Genomic DNA, 18,265 nt, shown 5'->3' on the forward strand with positions numbered 1-18,265 from the left:
GGTGTCGGTGCGTCGGGGGCGGCTTTGTTTGGGTTGATGGTGGGGGGTTTTGAGGGGGTTTTGAGGGGTGTCCGTGTGAGGCAGGGGGAAACGCGTGTGTGGAGTCAAGTGGCATTGCGGGGTGTGTAGAAAGCGGGGCGTCCGAGCCCAGGTAAGCCATACGCTCCATCCAACCCGGCAGGGTGAGGCGGGAATCTTCCCCGTCCCGCTCCCGCCCTGACATTGACCGTCTCCCCCGGTGTTAGGTCTGGAAAGCAAGGTCCGAGAATGGTGAAGCTGGGGAGTAATTTGAACGACAAGAACAGCAAACAACCATCCAACGAAGATGGTTTTCAGACAGTTCCTTTGATCACACCCTTGGAAGTAAATCACCTGCAGTTCCCGGCTCCGGAAAAGGTAAATCAGAATCGAACGGCTCTCCTGCATGATTCCACACACATACATGCCCCTCGGTTTTCACTGCCTTGGTGACTTACTGGTCTCTGATGAGATGCACCGTGGCGTTGTGTTTATTCCATAAATAAAAAGGGGTTCTCTTTCATAGTGTGTTTATCTGTTTTAACACAGCAAATAAACACGCAGCTGTCCCTCAACTCCTTCCCTCCTCAAAAAAGCCCCAAATATTCCTTCATAAATACAACTGGAAAAGGCTTAGTGTGTTTCTCTTGCAAGTGCTGGATAAACTGAGGAGCGATTCACAACGCATCATTGTTATTATCAGTAAGAATAATTGCCTGCAGTGAGAGTAATGTGGTAACTCTTCCGAAATAAGCAGCTATTTTAATTATCTCGGTTAAGGTTTGTTTTGTTCTCCGTGGCTTTGCAGAGCTGATTTGGGCATTGAGGATGCTGATTTCTTGGAAGAGAGCGGCTGAGTTCCCCCATGCACGGGGTGGGGATGGAGCAATCCAGGGGTTGGTGTCCCTCATTGGCTCCAGCCAGGGGACAGCTTTCTCCCCTGCCCATCAGCACTCCCAGAACCAAATGCAGCACTAAAATGTCCAGAAATGTGCATCGGCGATTGGCTGCGGTTTGGTGGTTGGGGTTTTTCGATGCAGTATGTACTAGAAAATCTTTTGTCTATATCGATGCAGTGACGATGCGTATCAATATAACCTGGTGAGGACATGACGAGACCATAAAAATCCATATGCCCCAACAGTCCTTGCAAAAACAAAGCCTGTCTGCAGTGTAGCTCCCAGATACCACAGAGATGGAGCCAACTCACCTGAAAGCACAGACAGAATGATTAGATCTCACAGGATAATGAAATAATAGTAAAATTAACACTGATGGTTATTGAACATATATCCTGTTTTTGCTGTAGTACAAAATGAATTTTCTCTAAATACATTAGGAGAACATGATGATGGATGTGCTAAAACTGCCTAGATAGACAAACTATGTTTATTTTATGATAGAGCTGAGTCAACTCTCTTGACATCCTGGGAACCAGAGCTGTGCCAGACAAAGGAGCTAGTTTCATTTGCCATGTGCCTCACAGCAATCAGGAGCAACTTCGCTGCATTCAGGAGAGTTACACTTCCATGAATTGTGAATGAGAGGCTAAACCAGCCCTTATCTATGACTCTGGTAAATAAGATTAAGAAAATAATTCAGGCAAAACAGTATGATTTATCATAAATGTCTGAAGAGCTCAGAGGAAACTATACATGTGTAAAAGTAGCTCATTTGATGCTAGTACAAATGGCTTATTGACATCATGCAGTGTCACACGATGTGAAATTTAAATGACTCATGTATCAGGTGAGACATGGATAACCTAACAAAAATCCTTTCAAGCTAATAAAGCGGTAATGAGTGTTCTCACGACCACCACGTTCCAATTGCCTGTTGGTGAACAAACACTGGAGTGTATTGGTCTGGTGTGATTCCTTGCTGATTTTTCTGTTTAAACATGCCTACATCAATAATTCACATGTTGTTAGGTTACATTACCTTCATTAGCATACATTACTGTCAGTGCATCTACTGACATCCATATTTTTCTATGCTGGAAGAGTGGGATGTATCTCCAGGAGTGCTAAGCGTGATTCAGAACTCATTAGAGTCAACGGTATTGATTTCTGCAGGCTGTGGCTCAGCTCCTGTGTGCAGTAGACCTGGAGTTAACAGCGAATGGAGATCCCTTCACAAGGAAGAGAGGCTGTTTATGATAAAAGCAAAATAATTCACTATCTGTTTCCTTTGCTGTTTGTAGAACAGATTCTGTTGGGGTGAGTTCACCCTAGGGCAGAGGGTCTGTTTAAAGACCTGCTAATAAGGAGTTGAGCCTTAGGTGAGACGCTTGGGCAAAGGTTAAGTGATGGGGGGAAATTTCAGCTTTGTACTTAGGAAAGCAAAGCTACTACTGAATTTGGTCAGACTGTGAGCCTGAGGAAGAGGAGATGGATTTCAAGCCTTTCAGAGTGTATTCTTGTTTGGACTTGCCTTGCAGTCAGGAGGCAGGGTTAAAAAAAACCCAACTAAAATTAATTTGACTGTTTTTCTACGTATTCCTAAAACCTGCCAGCAATTGATTTTTAGCTTGGGAGAGTGAAGACATAAGCCAAGGCACTTTCTGTGCCTCTTGCATGGGATGCCGTGTAAATGACCGGAGCCAAAGCAGGTTTGGTGTTGGGGTCTGCATGCAACAGCTCAGAAGGGCTTTGCTCGCCCGTTTTCTTTGATGCAAGCCCATCACTGCTCCCTGGTAACCACAAGGAGGCAATGCCCAGCTCCCTGCCCGTCCCCAGATGCTGCCACTCTCATCGCCTTTGCCACTGCATCAACGAGCTGGTGCGCCCTGGCATTTTCCTGCAAGTGAAATCTAGAACAAAAGGGGAAAAAAAATACCCTGCTAAATACTCCCTTTTCCGGGCTTCTCTTCACCATTAGAGGGTATCTTTGTTTAAGATGATGTTAGCTCTTAACCTGGATCTCACCTTGAGTCTGGGGCAATCCAGGGTGCGTCAAAATCAGAGCAAGGAGGTTTGACTGCAGCTTGGGGCTGTGTACTTGGCTCTTGTTTCGGTCTGTCTGACGAAGAAAAAGCAGGTATGGCTAGCGATCCAAGAGGATAATAGTTCTGTGCGGGGCAGCCCAACTGCTGTTACTACCAGTGTGCAATAATGCCTTCCCGTAGTGTACGTATATTGCACGGCAAAGGTTTGCAAGCTCTGTTAATCTATAGGCTTTTTCCAGTTGAGTCTTAGACTAAAAACCTGCATGCAAGTTGAAGAAAAACAAACCTGTTGTTTGTCAGTATACTTACCTTTGGAATGGTATGCCTATGGAATCTGCAGACTGGAAATTGTGTTTTAAGGGCTTTAAATGCATGATATTTTCTGCATTTTAAGGATATTTTTGTAACTGGATCACTTGAGAGTCGCTCAGAGTGACTTTCAGCATTAACCTCTGTAGGTGTTTCACCGTAGCTTCCTCTCTTTCAAAGAGTTTTCTGAGTCTGGCTTCCCTTTCAGAGAAAGGGTACAGAGAAAGAATACAAAAATGAGGCTTTTGCTCATGTGCTGTAATTCCTGAAGCCCATCTCTTTTCAGATAGTTCCTTGATTGTAAGAAATCATGTGGGGGGGTGATACACTTTCTTAAAGGTATGCCTAAATTTATTGCCTGTCCTCTTGGGGATGCTTTCCTAACAGGCTTGTTTTTTGAAGTGCTGTGAGCTTAGCAGCTCCCTCTGACTTCCACCTTGATGCTGTTGGAAAAATCCAGGCACGTATTCAGGAGGTTTGAATTTGGCAACCTTTTTTTAAAATTATTGGCCACTGGCATGACTATTTCCACCAAACAAGGCTGTCCCTTCCCAAGGTTCGTGCTATTCTTCCTGCAGCATCAGCATGCTCGTCGTTCTGCCAGCAGCTGTATGGCTGCAAGGGGAGAAATATACCCAGGACAGTAATTTCTCCCCTAGGGTGCTAAGCCTGCTGTGTGTTTATATTTATTGACTATCTTCAAGCATTTCCCTTGCCCCCTGTTCTCTTGCTGGGGTGGCATTTGCAGAAGGCAGAGACAGAGGCTCTTAAATAATTTTTGTGTGGCCTTTTTGCTGAAATCCATCTATGTAACAGGAATAATAGCCATCACCGGTGACAAGCCCCTGACCTAGCTATTTATGTCTCTGAATTTCATTTCTTCTTTTTTCAAAAAGCAAAAAAAAAAGGAGCCTTTTTTCTTTTAGGACCAAAGGGGAAAAGGCTAGCTGTTCACTTGTTTTCCTAGGCGTAGACAAAGTGCTTTGGCTGTAATTGTTATGTGTCTCTGCAATGATAATGCTAAAAGATATGCAGCTTTTCAGGGATCATACTGTTCTGCTGAAATTTTAAACGAGACCAACAACCGGGGACCCCTTGGTCTCGTAGGCTCACTTCGGTATAATCCAGCAGGAAATGCCTCTGTTCTGGCAGTAAAAATCCTAATTTTACATAACACAAAAGTGCATGAAAGCTATTGTCAGGGCTGAAAAAAACATCCGGCATCTCTTTTGTGGGGAAAGCTGCAGAAGGCTTATCATGTGGTCCATTGTTCTTTATTTTGAATGCATCTAGAGGCTTGAGGAATAATTTCTCTGGTGACAAATTCCTGCCATCTAACCTAAGATAAAAAAAGGTGTAACTGCTCTCTTCAAATGCTTTTCCCATCCCATGCTCCTGCCTCTTGCCCTCCCTGGCTGCATCCCTCTCCATGCGGTTACCCAGACTAATCAAGAGTTCCTGAAAATCCGGAGGGTCCCTTGTGCTCGCAGCCTGTCCCTATTGGTTTAACAGAAAATAATGTTTTGTCCTGGCCAGCTGAGCAGGCATAATTAATAGTACGCTGGATGAGTGCTTTTGTACCTAGGGGACTACTCACAGCTCTGCCCTGAACTACTGATGTCAGCCTGCCCTCTGCGAAGCCCAGCGGTGCGCGGCGGCTCGAGCCAGCCTGAAGGCCCGTGCTGTCAGGGCAGCGGGGAGATGGTTTCGGGGTGCTGCTCCTCGTGGTGGGGCCAGAGGCAGCTCAGCCTTCCCTGCTGCCGTCTGGGGAGGCTCCTGATGGGGGCAGCTGCCTGTGCTGCTGCTCACGCCGCTGGTGAGTTTGGCGGGATGGAGCAAATGGCAAAAGGAGAGATGGGGCAGGACTAGTAATTGTGGCAGTTGAAGGAAGGAAGAGTAAAAGGGAGGAGGAGGATGCAAAGGGAAAGAAAACGTGAATACAAGGAAGGGAATAAAGAGAGCATTGCAAATAGGAAGGAATGGGCAGGCTGTCTTGCCTTTCCCATCCTTTCCTTTCTTCACTTAGGGATATTCTGCCTAATCCCCACATGTACCAAAGTCTGAGCCTTCCTCTCATGTGACATTTGTCCCCCTTCTGCACTGTGCAAATCCATTTGTCCTCTAAATGTGTATTTGAGTGTAAACACCACCTCTGCTCATTAAGCTGTGATAAATATTTGCAGCAACGCTCACTCAAGCCGTGCAGCATTTCTGGGGTAGCCTTTTTGATTTTGTTTGCATGTCTTGGACAGCCCTACTTGAGGTTCTTGGCAGTTCATGCTCTTTTTCTTTGGATACAGCTGCTGTATCCCCTATAGCACACCAAACACCTCCATGGACGGGCAGTCTAGTCACGGCAGAGCTGTGCTGCCATCCAAGCGTGTGCTCGCAGCCATCGTGAACACCTGGGGTAGCAGTCAACCGCCTCACCTGCATACAGATAACGTGTGTTGCTACTGCAGCTCTTGCATATGGAAAGTCTCAGGTTTTATGTAGCCTGTGCAGAAATTTCTCTCCTTAACTGCACTGCTATCCATGTCTGAATTAGATTGTTTAAAGCTAGCTCATGTCTGGGCTTGTGAGCTCCGTTGCCTCTCTTAAACCCAGTTATGTCTGCACTGCAATTCCTAGAGCTGTGTTCTGCAGAAACAGCAGAAATGGACACAGGAAAAGTGTGTTAGGGTATGGATGTTTGGCTAAGCCTGTTGCAATCTATTCTAACATGAAAGCCCATTGCTGCAGGTGGAAGTTATTTCAGCAAGACTGAAGTGAACCCCGCATACTAGTTACTTACTGCTCCGGAGAATAAGACTGGGTAGAATTCTTGACTAGTGTAAATCAGTGTAGTTTAGATGAAATCAATGGGGAGCTCTGCTAATTTACCCTGGCCAATTTGCCATCACTACAGCCGAGTGATTGATTCTTTTGTCTGCTTTGCTGTGCCCTCTCCTGGCTGAACCCACTGAAATCAATTTTTGTCACCCCTTTGCAGTGTGCTGTGGGTTCCTGATGGTTATGGTCACCTAGGGATTTGTAGGGAGACTTAGCTGAATAATTTCCAAGCTCCCTTTGTGCTTGTGAGCTATGCCTTTCCCTTCTCAGCAGCTTTCAGCTCCCAATGCAGCCTTTGCATTTTGTACTGCCTTTCATTGGTGATGCCAGGGCTGATTACATTTGCTGTCTTTGTCCTTTTGTATGTTCCTTATGTCTGGAATATCCTCCTGGCACTGATTCAGGAGACCACTTTTTTCTACCACCCTCTGTGAAACTCATTTTCCAGCACAACATCCATTAGATGAGCTGATACAGGAAAAAAAAAAAGCAGAGTGTTTCTACTGACTGTGGCTTTCTCCTTTGCCTATGGATTTGATCCCCAGGCATCTCTTTTTTTTTAACCTTCTTTTTTGCTGCTTGATAGTTCAGGCAGTCCATGTATTCAGATAGTGACTAGGGTGCCATGGGGACTACCGTTACATGCATCCCAAATGCCAATCTTAATATTATTCTCTGGGAAGTCTGCCTGCTGAGATATGTTCATCCTGTAGATTTGGAAGCATAGCTGCCTCTCCCATGGGATAGGACATAGTCATAATTATTTGGGAAAGTTTTTAATGAGCTAGTAGTTTAAACATCTGGGAATTTGGTGATTTCCAGGTATTCTCAGGTTACTTGTCCATCCAGTTGAACATGTCCCGTTTCTAGCAGTAGCCAGTGCAAGAGTCAGAAGGAGGTCTAGGAGATGCTACAGTAGGCATGGAGCTGCTCATGTCTATGAATGTTTCATCCTAAGCCTGCAGAGAAAGAGATTGTTTTAAGCCCTGAAACATGATTTTTCCATCTCTTTTCCTATGCTCTTTTACTGCTAAGTATTTTAACTTCAGCTACAGTTGGCAATGGGCACATCTCATTTGCTCTTTGAAGCTGGCCATGTGTGAGGATTAGAGCTCATAGGTCACTGGAGTATTTTGTGTGCGAGCAGGTGGTGAATTTTAGCCATCCCTTGGCTTGTAACACGTAAGCGTAGAAACCGACTCAGTCACAGCAGATTTAGTGCCAAGACTGAGAGGCACCATTGTGCTATCATCAGTAGCCTGGACAGCATGCTGCAGCTGGGGCTTGGTCTAAGGACTTTCTCGGCTATTGATGCTCAGTTGGGTAATGAAGGCAAAGGAAACCACGATGTCGGTGCCAGTGATGAGTTTATACTTTCTCTTCTCTCTCTGCAAGCAGTGAAGGCAGGTATGTCTTTGGAAGCCAAGAGTCTCATTTTCATTTAAAAGTGAGCATGACTAATCCACATGGAAACTGATGGGTGTGTTCCAACCATTTTGTGGGACTACAGAGTCCAGCTTTGAACCTGGAGGAAACTTTTCTCCTTGGTAGGAGAAACACATTTTGTTTATCTCTTCTGTCAATCTGAAAGCCACTCTGAGTGAGAGACTCTTCATTATTAATAATCCCGGGAAGTAGTATTTTAAATTTTTATGGTTTGCACTTCGCAGCACCTGAACCACAATATATTACATGCACCGTGGCAGTGAAGTGGGAATTACAGCGGGGCTGCATGTCCTTTTCCAAATGAATAATTTAAAGTTTTCACAATGCCAGTTATGTTAAATATTATTACTCATTTCTTCAGGGAAAACCATAGAGCTCAAACGCAAATATAAAGTGGCAATAAATGATGTTACATTTAGCCAGTCTGCGACAAGACTCAGAATTCATATCAGTTCATTTTCTGAAACACTTACTTCATCCCGTTGCAGGAAAATCCTTTTTAAGGTTCTGTGCTTAATGTGATATTTTTCCATTTGTCATATTTCATGCCTACTCTGCTCCTTCCTCCTGAAAACAAATGCTTTTAATATAGTCCCACTTGGTTAGAAGCTTGCTTCCTTTTTCTTTCAGCATCCAAAATCTCTGTATTTTCCAGTACTCTCCTACTGTTTACTTTCTCAAGGTTGTTGATGATGGATTTCCTGCTGGTGTACGCAGACTCTCATCTGTTGTTTCTCACCTCAGCACACCTATAATTTTCCAAAGCATTGCTACAGAGAAGGTGCCTGGTCCTGCATTCATTAAAGCTGAGGAAAGGTTTCCTATTGATTCCAGTGGTGTCACTAGCATTAAGCCTAGAATAATAAGTGCATTTAGGTTTAGGACTCGATAAATGTATTAGCAAACAGCATCATTAGAAAAATCTTGCTTGTGCGGAGCAGCATGATAGATATGGCTTGTTGTCCTGTTGTGTTTGGGTTTTTATAACTTTCACAGGCCATTTTCTATAGACTGCTACTGAGCTCTTGCAGAGAAGCATTTGAGGACTTGGAACGAGGAATCAGAAGATGCAAGAAAGAGAATAGAAAGTGAAAATCATCCAAGAAATTGAGAGTGTTATTATGTCTGCTAACCTGAGATAACTGAGGACAACAATTCTGCAGAGAGCTGCCATTTTCCATTGAGCATCTGGCTTCCTACCCACCCCAGCCATATTTCTTGCTAGCCCCTAATCCCAAAAAGGTTATGTATGTATGGAGAACGTGGTAGAACTACTATTATCACTCATTTAATGAAAACCTGAGGAAATACAGTGCACTGTAAGTAGCAGTGAGCCGTGGTCTGTCTTCCTAACCCAACCAACAATCGCTGGTGTGACTCAGCACATTACTAAGCTTCTTTTTTTCCTCTTTTTTTTTTCTCCAACTCCTCCCTCAGTAATATGGGGATGCTGGGGTCATGCTGGTATGTAAAGCGCTTTGAGCAGTTTCGCTGAAGGATGCCACCGGAGCCCTGAGCATCGGTATTACAGCTGGCTGTGGGAAGGTGATTGAAGCCAGCTTAAGCTCTGATCTGGCCAAAGCGCTTAAATGCACACTTAACTTTAAATATCTGACTAATCCTGCTGATGTTAATAGGACTACTTGCATGCTTAAGTGCTTCACTGAATTGGAAGTTAATGAGTTCAAATGCTAAATAAACTTAGTTTTGGAGGAAGCTGAGAGGACTGGCTGTGTTGATTCCCATAATTGAACATGTCTTTTTGCTGTTCCATGAAAGCCCGTTTGCCTTTTCTTTTGTTCTTACAATCAGCCTGCAAACTTCAGCTAGGAAGCAACTTTCAAAGAACAGTTTTATTTTGGATGTAAAAGGAAGTCCCAGGTAATTTATTTGTGTCCCCTTTGTTGCATCTGCCATAAGCAGCACAGTCTCTCTGCAGTTTAAAGGTGGAGGGTCTCTGAGAAATAGCGTGAAAACTTTAAGAACAGGTTACAGCAGCAACACAGTTTGCAGGGAGATCCCCCGAGCTAGTATTCTTCTAGACTCCATCCACAGTACTGGTTTTAAAGTGCTATAGATAGGCTGGACTTAGCTGGCAGGGAGGCAGCTTTCTTTGGTGAACGGTCACAACATACAAAGTGAGGCACAGACCTAAGCTGGTGCTGAATCAGGGACTTGATAATGAAACACAATGGCTGACAAGTGTCCAAAAAACTTCAAAGAGTATTTATCCAGCAATTGCAAAGGCTCGCACAATCCAAAAAGCTGATGGGACTGTGCTTGCTTTTTAATATTCATTTGCAGGTGTGCAGGTTGCTTCATGAGAGGAATAATAATAATAATAACAATAATAAAAAATCTCTGCCCCCGTAAGCTCATGGTTAGGGATGTCAACCTAAACCAGCCAGACCCTTCTCGCCATGAGGAGTATGAGATAAGCTTTAGGGAGCACGTGGGAGGAGGTGAAAGCCAAGTGCAGAGAATGGGCAGAATGGTGTTGCTGCAGTGGAGGTGGGGAGGGGGCTAATTATCTTTTTTGTGAGTATTCAAGCGCCTACTTGTCCATGTAAGCATTGGTTTGATTATTTGCATTTATTGACTGTGCTGCTGAGGCCAGAGCCCAGCCAAGCAGCGCTGCCAGCTCTGGAAGTTACCCACTTACAGCAGTTCATTGCCACCACGATGCAGAGAAGGGAATGAGGAGCTGAGCATTTCTTTCACTTCAGTTTGCTTTGAATTGCAACCTACATGGGACCCCGATGTTATACTCCCTTTCACCGGTTTCAATCAAGAATAACTCTACTGAAGTCAGCAAAACTGCAATACGGACAAAGAAGAGGGAATGGGGATCATTTTGTTTGCTGCAGTTTGTAATAAACGCCAGTCGCTCTCCCAGGAAACCTGTCGTGGTGTGAGATGAATGTACCTTGTTTGCATTGAAACAGCGGGGCCCCGGGCTCTGATGGAACTGCTCTGGGGCAGCCGGTGATAAATGAACGCTGATCATTGCACTGACTGTGGAGTCAGTGGGGTTTTTATTACTGTACATCCAACAGCAATTTGGTTAGAATTTCTGGAAGACTTTACTGCCAGGAATTTTTTCTCAGTGACAAAATGGAAAGAAAAGGTGAAAAAGGAGTGATGGCAGGGAACGGGGGGAAAGCAAATCTCCTTTCCCACCCAACCCAAATCAGAAAACTGGAAAATAAAAACAGAACAAACCACCAAAACAGCAAAACCCCAATAATGCTAAAAATATAGAAAAAAAACTTTATAAGATTAATTATGCCTTTTCTAAATTTGCACTTGGGTTAACACTTTGTGCTTTAGAAAAGTTCTTTTGGGTTTTGACCAGCTCTCGTTTAAACGTGTTTCAGAGACACTCACAACTGACACATGCATGGGAGGCTGTCAGCGTAGCAAATGCTGCGCTAAAAACTGCGTGTGGGGGGCACGTGTGTATCCGTGTTTTACCATCTGACAGCATTCACTCCTGTCTCTGGATGCTGCTAAGGTAGCCCCGACTGGGGTGGTCTCACTCGAGCAGGAGGCTCAAGGAGTGTGATGAACACAACTCCATTTCCAGGAGCCTTTGCGTGGGCATCCTGATGGCAGCTTGTTGGATGGAGAGGGGGTGAACGTTGCTGCAAAAGTGGGATCCACGCTCAGGCTTATTTACTTAGACTGCAGGGGACTGAACAAGAAGTAGCTCTTTTCTTCTAAACGTGCACCCCGTGCCCTCAGCAAAATTGCATTTTTATCATTACTGCCACAATATTGAATGCTACCCCCACACTACAGGTTTTCAGCTTTCTGTTTGCCCTTTGTCATTTTATTTTGGTGCTCTCCTTTAAAGAGGAGACCTTACTGACTGCCCTGGGTTTCTTCTGCTGAGTAATTCCACCAGGTGTCTGATAAAGATACTTCTGGAGAGCAGATATTTAGCTTTTGCCATGCCAGAAGGCATTTAGGAAAGGTAGTTCTTACCTCCTCTACTAAAGCTTTTTGATACCTCTGCAAATTTCTCTGCAAAACACTGACCAGCAGGATGACTATGGCTCTGCGCACACACACATTTCACTGCTGGCACACTCAGCAAATTGTGTTTCAAGTAGCTTCTGATCTGGCTGGGCACTGAGCTTACTTATTTATTCACAGACAGGATAGACATTGCTACTGGACTTGAATCTGATGCCTTGTGAAGGGCTGTGCGGGCTCATTTTCAGTCTCATGCTGTATCTCTGTAGACAGCATAATCCAAACTTTCCTGCTTATAGGTTGAATGTAACGACAGTTAAAAAATACCCATAAGAAAACTCGCGTTAATGAAAAAAAAAGGAAGAAATTTAAATTACATCTAGAAACAAGTAAGGCTTTTAATTTATTTTTAGCATATTCTGGCTTCATGGTCCTTCATTGAGACCTAATGTTAGAGTTTGTGGAAAAGCCCTCATGTATATTAAAAAATTTTGTCTTCAACTAAGATTTGTATTAAGTAGGACGCATGAATTTGGGAGAACTGGATATTGTGACTGGTAGGTTTGAAAACAGAATGAGTGTGATTTCTAAACACTGTTTGGCCGGTGTTGATGGCTGACGCTCCATAATTTACTGTACTGGGTTTACAAAAGGCCAGGGAGAAGACTGGAAAGGTGGGGGCCAGCTGCATGGTGTCCTGAGTGCACTTGGCTCCTTTTGAGTGAGAAAATGAGGTTATTGCTTTCTCGTAGCTCAGAGCTAACCTGGGCCGGTTCGTTTTGGCTGGAGAGGAGGCTGTGCTTTATTTGGTCCACAGCGTGCTGGAGTGCATTTTAGAGCACAGTGGGGTTTGATGCAATAGTAGGTTCAGAGGAGGGTTAGGGTTCATCCCAAACCTGCCAAAATCAATCTTGCCTCCATGGGTCATTTCCCATCATCTGTGTTGTGTCATCAGAAATCCTGAGTTACAAAAAGCTGATATGAATATATTTGAGTGGCTTTTTGTCCCCTCTTCTTCCCAAGTGTTAATGTTGCAAATGCTACTGTAATAAATATTATTGAGAGGGAATTGCTGAAGGATGTAAATATTCATCAGTCTTTAACGATTTGCATTTGAATCCGGAAAATTGGCTTATGACTCCTCGCTGATTTTCTCTCACTCTGATTTTCACATAGCATTAAGTGCAGGAGGATTAAATAGCTGGGGTTTTCTCTGGTCCAAACCAGACTTTGCTATCTTCATTTGGAAATAAGTTCTTCACTAGCTGGTAACTCAACCTTGTGCATCACTTAATCTTTTTCAATCCTTCAAGACTTTTTGTTCCTAACAAAGAGCTTTAGGATCACTCTTGTTGCTCTCATATGAACCAGTCACCACTCCTGGAGCATTTAATTTTCACCTTGGCAAGGCTGATGGCTGTGTAGTCCTGCAATTCAGAACGGGAGGTCAAAAAGTGGAAGTGTTGGCCCTGGGATTGAGAGCTTTGATGTTCCTTCTATCCTTTTTGTGTTTAACCTATCCAAACCTTACAAACCACGCCAAACCATTGTATGCTTCGTGGACCTCGTCCCTGGGTTGGGAGCCCTGTGCAGAAGTACATGGGTAGTGTATGCTCACAACCACAGCCCCCTTCTCTAGGAATGAGCTCCAGCTCTCGGCCAGTGCTGAAGACTGGGCTGCTTTGTTTTCTCTTGCATTTTCCAGCTAGAATAAGATAGTGTGGCTCCGCTGGCGTGCTCTTATGACACTATTTAGCTGCATAGGCTCATGGATGGGTAGTCTTTTAAGATTCTTGTGTATAATGGGATGGATACGCTCACTCCTCTGAAGGGCTGTTAGTTTCAGAGCACAGCCTTGATGCTCATCCCCTCTGGGAACAGCTGGCGTTAGGTGTTACCTTTCCTGTGTTTGCAGTGGGTGCATTTCACCCAAAATATTTAGGGTCATTCTAGATTACAAATAAATTCAATGTAGATTGACAATGCAATTTTGGTAATTTGACTATATCGTTTTAAAAGCCGCTTACGGCTTCTCCACTGGTGTAAGACACCTCAGTTTTATAAGATTAGTAGGACCTGGATTAGTCAGCAGATGACACTGAGATTGTCTGGGGAAAACCCAAGGTGATAGCATGAGATTAATATTGATAATCTGAAGCCTGAATAAATGAGACACCAAATGGCCTAAATTTAAATTGGCTTCAGTGGAACTTGTTAGGATGGGGCTTTTAATAAGTGAGGCTCTTCTTTAGGATGGGCAGATGTTATTCTGTGTGTTTTGCCTGTTGAATATGATATAAAAATTATATGCCTAGTCCTAAACAAAAGTGGGTGTCAAGCACTTTGCTGTCAGCTACTTTAAGACGCAGTGAGATAAGATCACTGTCTTAGGTCTGTGTATCTGCCCGACTATTTCTCTGTCTCTCTCAGTTCCTGAGAATATGAGTCTGTGTGAATTTATGATTCTAAGGTACTTGTGTCGGTCCAGGGGACGGTTTATATAGAAAATCTTCGATAACAACAACAACAAAAAAAGTATGCTGTGTGCAGAAGCCTTAAAAGTGTTGATATTTTCCAGGTAATTGTGAAAACAAGAACAGAGTACCAGCCTGACCAGAAGAACAAAGGAAAACTCAGAGTGCCCAAAATTGCTGAATTCACAGTCAGTTTCACTGATGGTGTAACAGAAAGGCTAAAGGTAAGAAATGGTTATACTGCTGCCTTCTGATGCAAATGCCATTCATTTTAAAATAACTGAATCAAAGTGACAGTAAAGACATAACAAATTTAACACTCCACTCATCACTAGGGTCAGAGAGAGGTTTATCTGCATGAATATAAAGCTTTTTTTTTTTTTTTAAGACAGTCATGAAAATACCTTCATAACTAGATCTAAAGTAGGAAATTATTTCCTTTTCCCAGGAAAAGTTATGAAAATATTTCCCAGCACAAATTGAAAGTAAACCAAGTTTGAATCTTTTTTCTTCTCAAACATTTGTGTTTAAGAAGAATAAAAAAATCACAGTGAAGATTGATTGAAACAGTTTGTTTTGCCTTTTAAATATTCTTTTGTCTTGTAGTCAAACGACTCTTGATATTTAAAACATTTACTTATTATATAATTATATTATTATAGATTAAAAGCCATTTCAAACTGGATAAAAAAAGAGATATTGGACAAGTATCCAAGCATATCCTGTGCTGTAAGCAGTTTTGGTTCACAGGAATTGGAATTTTCTGGTGAAAAATGTTTCCTTGAGAAATTTTCAACAGGCTCTACTCAAACATGGAAAGAAACTCATGAATTATTGAATGCCCTCAGTTCCTGTTGACTGCCACATATCAAATGGCTCAGTTCCTCCTAAAATTAGCCTCCAAGCATGTAGCTGCTAGCATTTTCTCCCTTTTCATTGAGAAGATATGGTGCTTTTCCTAAACCACAGAGCATGGGAGTGATAAAAATGTGAGATCTGATTTCACATTTCCAAAGTCAGAGGAAATATCAATGACTTGAGTAGAAAACAGAGTATGCAGTGCGTAGCTATAGTTGTGTTCCTTGCAATGCTGGGAATTGGCTTACAAATTTTTTGTGAAAGGGTATCGTTCTTGAGAATTAACAGGAATTGACTCAAGCAACTGAATAGTCTTTCATTAGGCCCAGTTCTTACTTTTGCAAGAAATAAAAAAGTTTATTATAATTATTTTCTAGTATTTTAAAAGATAACTATCACTTTTAAAATTGGGATGTGATCCAGAAAAATATGTTACCATTCATCCGTGATAAACGTCAAGGTAAGGCTTGTTCAACTTATGGAAAGGAGAAATGTTTAGCTGATCTCTTCTGAAGCACTACAGAATGGCACTCTTTCTGTTTTTTTTTTTTCCAGAAATTCACTAACATATATTTCAGAAGGACAATTCTGTTGCGTTTGTCCAGGGTATTTAAAGCTTTTAATTATTCTTAAGGGGTCTGTGAATAAATGTTTATAGCTTCTTGTTGTTTTTTTTTCAGTGGACATCACATGTTTTGGTCTAAATGACTTACCAAGGCCTTACACGCTGTTGATTTTGACTGAATTCTTCACTGGTCTTATTGCATGTGTAGTACCTATTTACCACCAATAGTGACTCTCTGTTGGTACCACTAGTAAAGCAAACAGTGAATTAGCCACAGTTAAATCCCGTCTTGGAAACCACAGCAGACATTTTCCAGTGTGAGCAATGTACAAATCAGAACCAGACACAATGTGCCCGAGAAACAACAGTAAATGTAGAGTCTCCTGGAAGTGATGTCTTGGCTTGTGATCCGCCATAAATGGCGTTGTTGATATTATAAGTAGCGGTGCTTCACTGGGTATTTAAAACTTAATCCTGGAGCCCTGAACCGTGTTAACGTCAGAGTAAGACCAAGTTTTAATCTTATCAAAAGATCTGGCCTTGTTATTTAAACAAGCAATCAAGAACATCTCATCTGTACTCACTGTGTATGCTGGACGCCCATAAGTGGGATATATAGCTCATCCACTCTTATGGATAAATCTCATCTCAACTCCTTCTATAGAGTATGTTATTTTTCCCATTCTTCAAATGGCCAACTTGCTGTTGCATTCAGACCTCTCCTTGCAATGTATTTTTTCCTCTCCCCTCCCTATTTTCGGTGCAGTTCTCCCATTGCTCTCACCTATGTGGGCACATGGACCGCACAGCAGCAGGCGCGGGCGAACCGGAGGCTCCAGCTGCGTGCACAGCACGGACAGAGGTTTAAGCTGCCTTCCCCTTTGCTGCGCGGTGGGGATGGCTGTGGAAGCTATGCCTCTTCCTGTGCAGCCTGGCAGTGTGACAGTTTCATTTTGAAACTATTTCCTTTCCCTAAAGTCCATATGATTTCCATTCTGCGCTTGTCAATGTCAACTTATTAATCACTCAGCCTCTCGTCTAATACTGGATAAGACTATAAGCCTCTCCCTGCCTGCTTTTCATAAGGCTTCCATGTATCGTATTAAGTTTGTAGTATTATTTCCTGACAAAAATGAGCTGAGATAATAGGTAATATTTCATTACCTTTTGTACTTTTTTTTTATTGCACCACATTTTTATACCAGTGCATATTTTTAGTGCAGTTATTAAAAATACTGCCCTCTGGTTATAAGCAGGCTTATTATCTGGTACTGATGAAATCATTTTACATTTGTTTTTGGTAAGAGGAAATAATAGTAAATACTTCACTTTTATTATCTCAGTTTGGCTATGCTTTTAAAAGCTTAAAAAAAGATAATATAAATGAGATCATTGTATTTTCTTTTGCTGGCTGGTTGCTTTGTATAGCCTTCCAGTATGTGGTGTGTTGGAAATACCATTCACACCTTTTTGCTAACACATTGATCAAAATTAAAGTGTTCATCTATACTTGAGCCAGGTTGTTGGTAGCTACACACTGGCAAATCAAGTAAATGATCCCACTGATTTCTGAAAGAGAAATTATGGAGGGAAAGGCAAAAAGTCTGTCCAAGTGTACATTGGTTTAGTGCACTCTATATATGTGGGATCTGTATGGGAAATGCATGTACAACTAGTGTGAGTCCACAACAATGCCTGAATTCAAGGGTTTTCAAATGGAGAAATTTTGCTACTATGGCTCTACTAATCTGTGTGTGAGGAGGAATAAGTCTCAGTATGCGGTACCCGGATGCTGGGGAAAGAGACAGGACAGTAAGAGGGTGCAAAGAAATAGCCAAGAGGTCCTGTCCTGTCCTCTATTGCACTGCTTTGGTTTCCTGGAGAATATGAAGTGAGATGTCTTGTATTTTATTTTTCACCCAAAGAGTAGAATTATCATCAATTCAAACAGAAATATGGCAAAGGGAATATCATTTTACTAGGTACTTGTGGAAAAATTCTGCTGGGGCTCCATGTTTATGACTGTGCTCCCCACCCACTAATAATCTCTCTGGAGGGATTTTTAACATTCCTGTTTCAGTCAACGAAGTGCTTTTCTTTCCTCTACTTCTGGTCACTTGGTATGGGAATGTTCTCAGGGAAGAAGGAGACTCTTCCCAAGCTGGTCTTGTTTGTTGTTGGTTTGTGGGTGGTTTTTTTCTGAGTCACGTAGCTGCATTATACAGAAGAGAAGATCTCTGTAGAAGATCTCTGGGGGAAGTTTTGGGACCATATGAACATGGCAGTCAAATCCACAGATGCCCTTTATTCTGCCTTTTGGGTATCTTTTATTGAAGAGGCTAATGAATTATTAGACAACTTTCTCGCATGAGCAAGCCAAAGCCAGAATCTAAGCTTACGCATGCATATTTTTCATCCATCCAGAATAGCACAGTTCTGAGCTCTTTAATTAATCGTAAAGAAGAGACTGTCCCTAGGCAACGGTTCTTATTTCACACTACCTCTTCCAGGAATTTTAGATAGCTTCTGCAACTTGTCACATCTCCTGATAGATGAGATTATGATTCTCTATAGCTCAGCACACAGTGTCCTGGAAGTCTGACCAATTAGGCTTATTCTTCAGCTGGATGAGTCACCCCATACATACTTTATAACCAATGTTTAAATAGTTGTGTGTAGATGTGTTACAAGAAAATGATGTTAAAATAGTGTTATGGTTGAGCCACCTATACATAAAAGAAATTTCTTTTATCGTTTTACTCCTCCACAGAGAAGCAATGACAACATTTTTCCTAAGCTGACTGGCAGTGATTTATAGACCTTGCCTCCTCCAGACAG

The 18,265-nt window shown here is 42.6% G+C and overlaps 1 protein-coding gene across 2 annotated transcripts in view; it reads left to right on the plus strand.

The window, feature by feature from the left end:
* Window positions 1-196: 196 nt before the first annotated feature.
* The window catches only part of LOC104283843 (neuron-specific protein family member 2), a 35,842-nt gene continuing 17,773 nt past the window's right edge, over window positions 197-18,265 (plus strand). Inside the window, exons 1-2 of one of the 2 annotated variants that reach the window (XM_009882073.1) lie at window positions 197-396; window positions 14,109-14,228. In XM_009882073.1, coding sequence (XP_009880375.1) covers window positions 268-396; window positions 14,109-14,228 — 249 coding nt within the window. In that variant the 5' untranslated portion in view covers window positions 197-267. The remainder of the gene's footprint in view (window positions 397-14,108; window positions 14,229-18,265) is intronic. The other variant, XM_009882074.1, reaches the window with a different exon arrangement.

The sequence above is a fragment of the Charadrius vociferus genome, unplaced genomic scaffold (genome assembly GCF_000708025.1).
Source record: "Charadrius vociferus isolate BGI_N301 unplaced genomic scaffold, ASM70802v2 scaffold3, whole genome shotgun sequence".
Classification (NCBI taxonomy): Eukaryota; Metazoa; Chordata; class Aves; order Charadriiformes; family Charadriidae; genus Charadrius; species Charadrius vociferus.